The sequence below is a fragment of the Micromys minutus genome (genome assembly GCF_963924665.1).
Source record: "Micromys minutus genome assembly, chromosome: 6".
In the NCBI taxonomy this organism is placed as follows: Eukaryota; Metazoa; Chordata; class Mammalia; order Rodentia; family Muridae; genus Micromys; species Micromys minutus.
In genome coordinates, this window is record NC_137975.1 from 4,275,042 (window position 1) to 4,287,505 (window position 12,464).

A 12,464-nucleotide genomic window follows, 5' to 3' on the forward strand; every position below is an offset into this window, starting at 1 on the left:
TCAGAGCGGGACTAGCCCTAGGCTTGGGGTAGGCTACCTCTCTGTCACAGCCTTTCTTCTCCACAGAGCCAGTTTTCCAAGTCCTCAGAAAATCAGGATGTTGTTTCTATTCCAGCAGTCCCAATCGTCACTTCTCACTGCCCATCTCTACTGAGATCTGTGTCATTTGCCAAGAAGGACATCCTTATAAATTTCCTTTCTTCTCTTTCTTCTCCTCTCTTCTCTCTCTTCTCTTCTCTTCTCTTCTCTTCTCTTCTCTTCTCTTCTCTTCTCTTCTCTTCTCTTCTCTCTTCCCTTCCCTTCCCTTCCCCTCCCCTCCCCTCCCCTTCCCTTCCCCTCCCCTCCCCTCCCCTCCCCTCTCCTTCCCTTCCCCTCCCCTCTCCTCCCCTACCCCTTCTCTCTATGTCTCTCTTTCTTTCTTGAGATATGGTCTCATGTATCCCAGACTAGCCTCAAACTATGAGGCCAAGAATGACAATTATTGATCCTCTTGCTTCCACTCTCAGAGTCCTGGGATTTCAGTTGTGTGACTATAGTGTATTGTTTTATCTGGTGCTAGGAACCAGATCCAGAGCATTTTTTATGGTAGAAACTCATCAACTGAACCACACACCACCCCAGCCCCAATCTTGTAACTTCCATAACTATCCATCCAGTGGGGAATCTTTATGATTGCAGAGGCATAGTTAACCCAACAGTGTGTACTCCATTTCATGATGTAGATTTGTCACTGAAAAATGGCTTCTTTTCAAGAAACCCCTTGAAACTTATAATAATATAGGCTAGGGAAAAATAGAGTATAAGGCCTACCCATCCTGGCCTACAAAGGCTTCTCAGGTGTTGTTTTAGTCAGGGTTTCTATTCCTGAAAAAAACATCATGACCAAGAAGCAGATTGGGGATGAAAGGGTTTATTCAGCTCACACTTCCACATTGCTGTTCATCACCAAAGGAAGTCAGGACTGGAACCCAAGCAGGTCAGGAAGCAGGAGCTGATGCAGAGGCCATGGAGGGATGTTACTTACTGGCTTGCTTCCCCTGGCTTGCTCAGCTTGCTTTCTTATAGAACCCAGGTCTACCAGCCCAGGGATGGCTCCACCCACAATGGACTGGGCCCTCCCCTCTTGATCACTAGTTGAGAAAATGCCTTACAGCTGGATCTCATGGAGGCATTTCCTCAACGGAGGCTCCTTTCTCTGTGATAACTCCAACTTGTGTCAAGTTGGCACAAAACCAGCCAAGTATTATTGTGTTCTTTCTCTTTCTTCCCCTCCCAAGGTAAGTTCTAGAAGTCATATATTCTAAATGGCAGGTCTTAAATTGCTGCAGGAAGTTTGTAGGCCATGGAACTGAGCATGCCAAGATAGAATTATCAGACTACTTCTACAAAGGACCGAGATGTCAGACCTCCCAGAACTTAGGCATCACTGAGGACAAAGCAGAATCCTTTCCTCAGCCCCTTGAGTAAAAGACAATTGAGACCTTAACTTACTGAATTGTCACTTATTGGAAGGTATCAGACATATACCATGGACTGCCGATTCCACCTCTATTTTATGACAGATGAAAAGTGCAAGAGTATTAGTTATGGCCTCCACCCCGTTTAGGTTATTCTAGAAATAATTCTTCATGCGTAAGATGCAGCATCATCTAAATCCTAAGAGATGTTCTCAGAGTTGGAAAAGGCAAAGTAAGGCTCTGAGGAATTGAAGATGTTAAGTCTAGAGCTGTCAACCTCAGGGTGGATGTTCACTCCCTAGCCTTTTACCCCCGACGAAGAGTTTAATAAAATCAGAAACTCATCCCCAAGCATCTAGCACTCCTTCTTTATTTAAAACACATCCATGAAATGACAAGGAAATACAGAAGTGAGACAGTACGAGTCTTTCAAACTGAGGTACAAGTGCCTCTGTTCCTTCATCCATTCCCACTGGTCTTACCATGATGCAACTGTCTGTGGCAATAGTCTGTTGTGGGAAGGGGTGGAGGGATGGCTGGAACACAGAAAAATGAGTACAACTCAGAGCGATTTCAACTTTGCTCTAACTCAAGTACCCTCATGGGACTGTCTTGCAACACATGTTCTATTAAGAAAAGAGGTTTCAAACCGAAGGGTGGGTGACTGCAATAAATATGGCATGAGATAAACAAGGCTAGGGAATTCCCATTTATTTATTCTAATATTTATTCTTCTCACTAGACGCTCAACTCCATGAGAGGAGAGAATGTCCATCCTGCTCCACCCACTCTCGGCTCATAGTAGTGACTCAATAAATATATGTTAGAAGGATGGATTATCCCTGATTTAGGGAGAGAAAGAGAAAATAAGATATAATACACAGATGTATATGAACTTTAGTGTTTCCAAAGGAAGATTGGATTAAGATTAATATATCTTTTGGATAATTCTACTTCTGGTAGTGGCCAAGACACATTTTCTTATTATCACTTTGAAACTCAAAGGAAATATGTTCCCAATGATTGATTGGTTGGTAACAAATTCTTTCACGAAGATACAGTCTCTAAGTCATTCTGGCACCATTAGGAGAAAGGCTGTCACACTCAGGCAGAGAGCATTAAGGTGAGGGCTGGCAGTGGGCACCATTGCTCCAAATGGGCCAGGTTTCCAGGTCTGCACCATTACTGGTCTCTGCACTCAGCATGAAGTGGAGGACATACTCATGGGTGGGCAGTGGAGGAATTCTGGTTAACAAACTCATACAGTGGGTGACGCAAGAGTACTTTACTGGCCACAGTGGGATTCAATTTCTTGTCCTGACATAGCAGCAGGACTTTCTATATCCCAGAATTAAGTTTATGGCTGTTCTGAGCTCAGCATTTGCTGGTCCCTGATTATTCTTACACTCAGTGTTATCTGACTCACTGCCAGCATCAGGAAGCAAATGGTGTTATATGGGTTCAGGAAGACATCCATCTACCCAGGGTCTTGGGGATAGAATCAAGCCCCACAGACCTGAACAAACCCATTAAATGTGTTCAAATATCCTGAGCCCTGCCCATCCAAATGAGATGGCTCCTGACCCCTGAGGTCTGTGTCCCTCACCACAGTGGACAAATCGCTATGGCAACCTCACTGTTGCTCAAGAGCTTGGGTATTGTAGCAGCCTGGGGGCAGATTGTCTCGAATGTGTTCCAAGTTCTTCACATCAGCTAGAATTCCATCTATGTTTGTCTCCAGCAGATGGAGGTGGTTCCTCTGTCGACGAGCCCTCTCCTCCAGTTCAGACATCAAGGGCCGAAGTCGACTGTTGATCTGGCTCTTGGCTTGTAAAAACTCTTGTTCCAACAGTATCAACCCCTCTTCGTCCACGATACCAGGCTGATCTATTTTAGGGAACAAGAAAGGCATTAATAGAGAAAAGCTGTGGTGAGACGTGCACCCTTCTGAGATCCTAACAAATTCTGCCAAGAGAAAACAGCTCACCGTACACCAAGATGGCCTTACTTTAAATTAAAAATAATGTAGAACTCTTTCCGAGAACACGAGGCATGCATCTGTGGTATGTACAGCCTACTTCAAGACTGAGCTCCTTTGTGTAGCCAATGAAGTTTGAGATCTGTCTGGTTGAGATAATGGATTGTGAGCTCAGAAGGCTGAAGGTTAAAAGGGGCTGAGCATTGTCTGAGGTCACTGTCTAACACAGCTCCCCCCTAGGACCTAAACTAACTCCAAACAGACTTTCTGTATCACCCGAGGAAGTATCTTGGCTGTTTTATATTAGGAGACCTTTAGAAAAGGGCTGAACCACGGGGTTTATAGTGGCCAGGGTACGCTTAGCTCTTTGAAGGATGGATTCCAGCTGCTCGAGAAAGATGCAAGACTTCATTCTAGCTTGAAACGTGAGGATCTGGCTAGGTGTCTTTTCATTTCACTTATAACACACGCCATGGTATTTGTTCAGGTGTATTCTACCTGTACACTATATGAAAGCCGATGTCCACAAGACACACCTGGCCATATAGATTTAGTTCAAGTAGATTTAAGCAGCTCCCAGTGGTTCACACTCAAGGTCAGGCTGCCTCATGTATCTGAGCCTCAGTGATAGGGTTTGTTTGTGTGTGTCTGTGTACATACGCCACAGAACATGTATAGAGGTCAGAGGAAAACTTGGGAGACTCATTCGTCTCAAGCCCAATGCTGGGATTTGAATGTGTGAGCTTATTGTACTTAGAGTACTTACTGAGCTATAATTGAGTAGCAAACCCAAGAGACTGCCTAAAATAGACATTATACACACCACAGTGAACATACTGACCCAATGGACCCTTCAGGGGAAACTTCAAGAATTAGGGGTTCTTAATTCTTGAATTAGACAGCACAACAAGTGAGTAAGCTTGGGAGTGAAATAACATGTATGGGAAGCCACACTAGGAAAGGAACAGGACAGGGGACAGGGACATGGGGACACAGGTCTCACTGAGTGCTGTGCATTCTCGGTTTGTCCCCCACTGAAGCAACATAATTAAATCCGTCTCCCAGGACGCTAACGAGACTTAAATGGTCATGCCCTGAGAGTTCCTGGCACAGTACCTGCCAGGTAGTAAACGGTCAGCACTTCCCACGACCCTCCCTCCGCTCATGTTCCTTTTAAAGGCCCCATTAATTTCATTACCATTTTCTAGAATGCTAAGCCATGCTGCTAAGACCTCAACTGGGGAGATCATATCTTTAGTCTTTAGAGGATGGTTTACTCCTGGGGCTTACTGGATCACAAACAGCCCCATTAGTGTCAGGGCCCAGACAATGCTGGCCTGTCAGTGTGAGGACAATCCACCATGGGGCAATCAGGTATTGGAATTGTTCTCCTGAGCCACTGAAACATAACTAAGGCTTCTCCTCAATATCATGGGAATGAGGGACCCAGGTCCTAGTCCTTGTCCACTGCAGTCTCTGTTGATGAGGCTCCATTAACTACTTAAATTTAGACTTCAATGTTTTTAAAAGTATTTATGTGTGCATATGCATGCATATGTGTGTGTTCATGTTCCACATGTGTACAGCTGCCGTGGAACTCAGAGAGAGCCAGATGCCACTGGAGTGGAGTCACAGATGGCCGGCATGGGTACTGGGAAGGAAAATGGGATCCTCTTAAAGAAAGAACAGATGTTGCTAGACAATGAGCTATTGCTGCAGCCCCCAGACTTAGACTTTTAATAAACATTAGTTTTCTTCAGGTAACAACTATAGGGAAACCCGATTCCCTGTCATACTGTGCAAGTATTCTATTCTATTCTAAAATATAGAATATACATCTATTCTATCCTGAACCCCACAGTATCTCCTGCTCTTGGCACATTCCCTCCAGGTTATTTATCCAAGAGGTTCCTCTTTTCCCAGTTGGTCACGACAGGTACAGGTTTGTTTAGGGAGGAACAACATCAAACTGGTACTAAGGAAGCCCATTGCTCCACACCTTTCCCTCCCCACTTCTCCTGCCTAGCAACTGGCTCCTGTCTGCTTTCAACTGTTTCCACGTGGCCTTCTTTGCCTCTAAGCCCCTCTCAACTCCTCTCTACTGCAGCGATGTTCTTACTCTTCCTCCTTAAAACTGCCCAGGGGCCCCTCAGGCTCAAGACCAGACTCCTCAGCAGGACCTTCAGGCTGACCAGTCTTCTGGGAATTTCTTGGAACACACCCAGTGCTCTGACTCACAGACCTTCACCTCCAGACACAAGTGCTCAGTGACTCATCTTAGAGATGGTAAAACAGAGAAAACGTAAAGGAACCTGACCCATTCCTGGGTGGAGACAAAGCAGATTTCCAGATGGTCTCAGGGAAAGTTGAGATCCCCATCCATCTGGACCAAGAATATCGAGTCCTCTGGGGACAGTCCCTAGGCTGGAAAGTTGTGGAGGATCCACAGACCTATTAGGTGCAGAATGCCGTCCAATGTGTTGAGCGTGTCTTGGATCGAAACTCCGGCGCTCTTGGCTCTGGCATCAGCTTGCTGGGCTTCAGTCATCACCTGAGGACAGTGAGTACAAAGGTGTCCAGAGAGGTTCTTTTTGTCTTGGCAACTAAAGCTCACGTGGAAAGATGCCAGCACTCACCAGCTGCGCCTTGTTTTTATCCGTGTCAAACTCCAGCTCCTTCCTGGCAAGATCCCCCTCCATCTCTCTCATTTCGCTCTTCAGAGTGGCCAGTCCCTTCTCCATGGCCAAGGCCCCATCTGCTGTCACATTGGCTTCCAAGTTCAGACTCCCTATCTCCTGGGAGAATAAAAGGAGTCAGGGACGGAAGGAGGAGGAGGGTGAGGCTCAAAACATCCCAAGGACAACTGTGGAAAAAACACACAGCTGTGCCTGACTCCGATGGAGCAAGTCAGATGGACAATGAGAGAGTCAGACTTGGGGTCACACCCTTCCCCAGGCTGGCCCTCAAGCAAGTTAGTTCTAGGTTAGCTCTCTAGAGATTAGGAGGGTCAGTGCAGAGACACTGGTTCCCTTTCAGTTCAGTGCCTAGAAAAAAAATTGACACAATCAGGAATGCATTTGAGCAAATCCAGAAGGCAAGAAACAATATTTTTTCTGACACTCATGGTTTTTATTACCTTGGTCTGTGGATTTACAAGGATTTCCCCAAGACAGTTGTACTTGGAATATGTTGAGTTAGCTGTAGTGGTGGGTTTTGTCTTTGCAGAGAAAAAGTTCATCAATACTTTTTATTGATGAGCGATAATTAAACAGCTTCAGGTGTCTTTTTTCTAGATGCCATATAAAGGAAAGTTTATGAAGCTGTCCTCAAGGAGAATTATTAGAAATTATTTATGTAGGTTACCAATTGGTCTAAAAGTGAGGTCGAATAGTCTAGATATCCAAGACCTCTTGACTTCCTGGAGTGGCACCAGCTCCCTAGAAGTTCTTAAGTAAGCACGAAGGAGCTCTCTTTCAGCCAAGAGGCATTCCTTCACTGGAGCTTACAAGAATGGGTTCTAAGCATCACGTAGCTGGCTACCCCAATTCTCTCGAGTGCTCCTTCAAGCAAGGAGCTAGATAGTTCTTACCACCGAGCACACACAGTGGAGGACAGAATGAGGCCAAGCTGAGGCATAGGTTATAGAAAGCTTTAGAGCTCCAGGATTTCATACCAAGAACCAAAACATGGATGGTGGCAATTGTTACAAGTTGAATTTACATCTTAAAACACACGAAGTCCTGAGGGCTAGGCATGTTTCTCAGGGGAAAAGAGCTTACCAGCATGAACAAAGACGTGGCGGAGTCTTTGTTCCCTTATACACCTCTCTCAACTCAGAAGATGAACTTACTTGAGAACTGTTGCAGATGTAATTAGCTACAGTGAAGTTACACTGGAGAATGCTGGTGGGCCCTTGATTCAGTGAGATTGATATCTTCTTATGAGACTGAGATATGAATACAGTGGCCAGCCTGGGCTACATAGTGACATCATGTTTTGAAGAAGATGAAGAAGAGGAGGGAGAGGAAGATGGGAAGGAGAAGAGAAGGGGGAAGAAGGAAGAAGAAGGAGGAGGGAGAGGAAGGAGAAGGAGGCGGGAGAAAGAAGGGAAAAGAGGAGGGAGAGGAAGGAGAAGGAGGAGGGAGAAGGAAGGGTAAGGGAGAAGGAAGGAGGAGAAAGGAAAAGGAAGGAAGAGGAAGAAGGAGAAGAAGGAGAAGGGAGAAGGAGGAGAAAAAGGAGGGAGAAGGAAGAGATGTCAGAGGACTCAGGGGAATTGCATAAGCAGGGGGTGGACTGATAAAGCTGTGAGTTAAGGAAGACCAGGACTAACTACCCTCCTCAGAAGCTAGGAAGAGGCAAGGAAAATTTTTCCCTGGAGCTGTTAAAACAAAACAAAACAAAACAAAACAAAACAAAACAAAAAAAAAACAAAGTATAGCCCTGCAGACTAATTTTCCATTGTCACTTCCTGAATGGCGCAAAAGTCATTTCTATTTTTCCAAGTATTTTCTAATAGCAGGCCTTAGGAATCGCCATAGTAAATGACTGTGGATGCTCCCCACAGTGCTATTCATATGGTGTAAGAGCTGCTAGCCAGTGATGGAATCCATCCGGCCGAAGGGTGGGTGTGCAGAGCTGAACTGCTACGCACTCTCCAGGACTCTGAGCTATGGGGGTAGAACTGAGCTGATGCTCTCTCTCCCTGGAACAACGCTGTGTTGGGCACTACCTGTGGCAGCCTAATATCCATTTTTCTTCACCTGCTCTATCTCGCTGGTGATCTGCAGGGCCTCCCTAGCTGCATTCTTTGCCCGTTGGGTGTCAGCAGCGGCACTCCCCAGGGCCGTTTCTGCTTGCTGGGTCTTGTCACTGGCCTCTGCAACCTTCTGGCTAATATAGGAGAGTCTCTTCATGGCCTCTTCAGCCTCGGCTTTTCTGTCTTCAACCTGCAGATCAAACTCTGGAATGAAGAAAAAAAGAAAACTGGCCACAAAGACAACTGAATGAGAGAACCTGAGGTTTGGAGGAGAAGTTCCTGAAAGAGGACAATTACTAGCTAGGGGAAGAGAAATGAGATGCTGTGGCTAGGATTGCCCCTCCTTTCCCAAGAGAAAGAATCCCAAAGGAGCCACTGAGAGAGCTGTCAGCTTGTCCTGGGTCCCCACCACTGCAAGGATATCAACATCCAAAGTAGACAAAGAACAGGTAACTCCAAAAACCACAAGATCTAAGTCCAAGCCTGAAGCCAAAGAGCAGAGTTGGAGTATGGTCACAGAGAGTTGGGGTGTGGTTGCAGAGTTGGGGTGTGGTCACAGTGGGTATAGAGGGACTTTGTATGAAGAGACTCTTAAGACTTTAGAGATGATTCTCTTTTGTTTGCTAGTGAATAATACTGAATTCTTTTAACCAAATATCTTCAAGATACACCTAAAACCCCCTGGGAGCCACAAGTCATTACCTCGAAGCAGGTATATTAGAATCAACCAAGCCACCCAAGGAAAGGAAAATACCAACATGATCATGACTTACTAAATATGAAGGACCTTCTGGATCTCCTGTTCCCCTTAAAGAGGACACAGGAGAGCCTAAGCTGGTCATAGAGCCCTGTGAGGGTCAGAACTCAGGACTCCTGGCACTTAAGTGAATTACTTCTCCCGCCTACATCAAGTGTTAATGAGATCACCATTACCTTAGAGAGGTAGTGACTAAGCATCTATTAATAACCCCATACGCCCACCATTTAAGGAGGGAAAGGAAGACTTAGTAGACCACGAGTGTACCTTTAAAACTGGATCACACAACACTAACCTCTGAGGTTCTTCAGGATGTTCTCAACTTCATAAAAAGTGGCATTGCCCATACTTAGTGCTTCTTGGGCTCTGTTTTTAGCAAGGTTGGCACGGGAAAGCAGCTGATCTGAAGTCTGTAAATAGAACAAAATCAGAATAAGTGCATTCCTGCTAGCAAAGTCACCCTGACACAACTTTTCCGTGACACCAGAGTGCTGTGACTCATCACAGCCTAGGAGTGCTGGAGCAAAGCCCTCTAGTATTTGATTAGGAACAAACTTTGTTATATATACCTTTTAGAGGAAAGTCTCCAACTCTTTCCACCCTCTGGGGAAGGAATAGTTTTTGCAAGTCACAATTTTAAACGTTAGCTACTTCCTGAAACCAAGATAGACAGACTTGGACCAAAATGAGACCTACAAGGCCCGAGTCCTCTTCCTAGGTTCAAATGCTGACTCAGTGGGTGGGGCTAATTCCATCAAAACTCCAGTCTCGTTACTCCCTCTGTACCGAGTAGCATCATGACCTTCGGAGGGCTTCTGGTAGAGGCTCTGGTCATATCCACTGATATGCTGATTGTCTAAGCGAACGGAGTGACAGAAGGTACCTGTTTCCCATCCTTTCCAGTCTGTAAGAGCTGCTGTGTTTCTTTTTCCCAGTTCCCCAGATTGTTTCGCACTCGCGTGAATGCATCCATTTGTCTGGTCACTAGGTTTGAGAGAGAATCAGCCTTCTGCCTGATCCTCTCTGCTTCCACCTGTGGGCACAAAGACATGAATGACTGTGACTGTCTGCCCACACGTCACCCTACCAACTTCAGGACCTGCTGTCACCATTTGAAAACAATGGCACCCTCAAAAAGCCAAAAAAAGCAGACACTGGCTCTAAAGGCCCAAGGAGACAGGGTGCCAAGGAAAGACAGGCCGTACGTCTCCCAAGAATACAGAAAACCCTGTCTCTGGTTTTTAAAAGAAGTGTTTAAAACAATCGCTTTATCTAGTCTTGGAACATCTCTCTATGGAGATCACCATGTCTTTAGCTGTTAGGTTTGCAGATGAACTTAATCTAACAAGGCCACAGCAGCTAAGGAGATTGATGGCAGGGGAAAAAAAAAGCAAGTGAAAGTCTTGTTAGCAGTATAGAGAAATTTATCAAACTCCATCATAATTCCCTACTGATTTCAATTTGAGGGTCTCTAAAACTGAGGAGACATAAAACTTTTCTCTACTAAGGGGTTCAAGATTAAACATCCAAGTCATTTTTCCCTTTCAGATTCTAGACAACAGAGGACAGGAAGCACCTGTCTCTTCTACCACAAAGCTAGGTCCATGCTAGGTTTTAAAGACAGGCTATCAGCCATGCGCTAAGCTTCGGGTTGACATGGGTGCTGGTGGGGTGATGTGAAGCCTTTGTGGGGTTGTAGGAGGTCTCTAGATCACGTGAGCTCTAAAGGCATGTGCACACTCACCTCTCTTTTCCTCGGTCCTCCAGAGACTCTGTCGCCCTTAGAACAGAGCCAACGCAGACACTGTGCCTTTAACTGTCCGAAACACTAAGCTAAAGAAACCCTTTCTCCTAATAAGTCAGCTGCCCCAGTCAGCACACCCAGTAATGTGACACTGACCGACACAGCCAGCATGGAGAAGAAGCTGGGAGGTTGAACCATCTTATGGAATCTACAGAGAAGGAAGTTTCCATAGTAGTTTGTCTGTGTGGCATACACACAGGATGAGTGGCCTCACCTGAAAGGATGGATCACGGATTCCCTGAAGCTGAGATGCTGAATCCAGGAGGCGGAGACTATGCTGATACGACCTATCAGCTTCAATGTCAGCTTGGGTGCCCTCCCTTGATAGCTGCTGGGTCAGAGACTTGGCTATCTCTAATCTGTGGGGAGGAAAAGTAGATGGTTAATAATTATAATAATAATAGCCATAACAATAATGGAGAGAGAACCTTGATAACATATCATAAGACAGGATCTCATGATATAGCTTTGGTGAGTCTGAAATTTACTGGAATCCTCCAGCCTCTGCCTCCAAGAACTAGGATTACAAGTACCAACAACAATATGTGGTAGGATATACTCTGTATGTATATGTATGTGTATGTGTATGTGTGTGTGTGTGTGTGTATGTGTGTGTGTGTGTGTATGTGTGTGTGTGTGTGTATGTGTGTGTGTGTGTATGTGTATGTGTGTGTGTGTGTGTGTGTGTATGTGTATGTGTATATGTATGTGTATGTGTATATGTGAGGCAGAGACAAGTAGATCTCTGTGAGTTGAAGGCCAGTCAGAACAAAAGCTGGCTACTTAGTGACTCACACTCCCTCTCCCCATCTTCCTCAGTTGGTGTGTATGTGTATGTGTGTTTGTGCACGCACACATGCACACACCATGTAATTAGGATAAACTGGATAAACAAGCTAGGTTATGTTAGAAAAGTGACTCTCTCTATAATCTAAATATAACCCTTATAGCTTGTCTAGGTTTGGCCAGAAAAAAATTCAACTCAAGCTTCGCAATTCCTGATAATATAAATGTTATTTTTCTGTTGCTGGCCCTGTCAGATGGGTTTATATGTACCTTCATAAGCTGGAGGGTAACCATGTTTCCATGTATTGTCATGTCTCAGTCAGAATGTAAGTTTTACTTTTCCCAGTCTTAAACATGCTTTCCCCAAAGTAATATTCATTCTCTTGTCATTATTATTATTATTATTATTATTATTATTATTTGGCTAATAACTGTTTTGGTTTTCAGCAGCCTGTTCCTGAGCTCCGAGGGAGCATGCCTTCTGAGCAACCCAATCTTTTTTCTACACGAGGGGCAGTTTGTGAGGGTTCCTCCTTCTCCTCTTCTTCACAGCTGTCTTCGGCTTCTTGTCATGGGCTGGGCTGTAGCATGAGTATCATACATCGATCGCCTCTCATGCCTGGGATCCCAGAGTTCTTTGTGTACTGAATGAACTCTTCCTTCCTTCTTTCCTTTTTCCTTCCTTCCTTCTTTCCTTCCTTCTTTCCTTTCTTTCTTCATTCTTTCCTTCCTTTTTTACTTACTTTCTTTCTTTTGTTCTCCTGTTTGATGTAATGGTAAATTATGCTACAATGACTTAAATATCTTTGCTGCCTATTTTTCCTTAAATGTCTGTTTTGTGTACTTTAGCCTATAGAATATCTGTAAGTAAAGCTCTTTGTCCTATGTACGTTTGTACACCTCAGAGAAAAGTTTATTTTCTATAA

At 44.9% G+C, this 12,464-nt stretch overlaps 1 protein-coding gene across 1 annotated transcript in view; it reads right to left on the reverse strand.

The window, feature by feature from the left end:
- Nucleotides 1–1,809: 1,809 nt before the first annotated feature.
- The window catches only part of LAMC2 (laminin subunit gamma 2), a 57,977-nt gene continuing 47,322 nt past the window's right edge, over nt 1,810–12,464 (reverse strand). The window contains exons 17-23 of the mRNA XM_080918465.1: nt 10,967–11,111; nt 9,832–9,981; nt 9,244–9,358; nt 8,196–8,395; nt 6,072–6,230; nt 5,887–5,986; nt 1,810–3,344 (exon numbers count right to left, since the gene is read on the reverse strand). Of these exons, the coding sequence (XP_080774591.1) occupies nt 3,091–3,344; nt 5,887–5,986; nt 6,072–6,230; nt 8,196–8,395; nt 9,244–9,358; nt 9,832–9,981; nt 10,967–11,111 (1,123 nt within the window). The 3' untranslated portion in view covers nt 1,810–3,090. The remainder of the gene's footprint in view (nt 3,345–5,886; nt 5,987–6,071; nt 6,231–8,195; nt 8,396–9,243; nt 9,359–9,831; nt 9,982–10,966; nt 11,112–12,464) is intronic.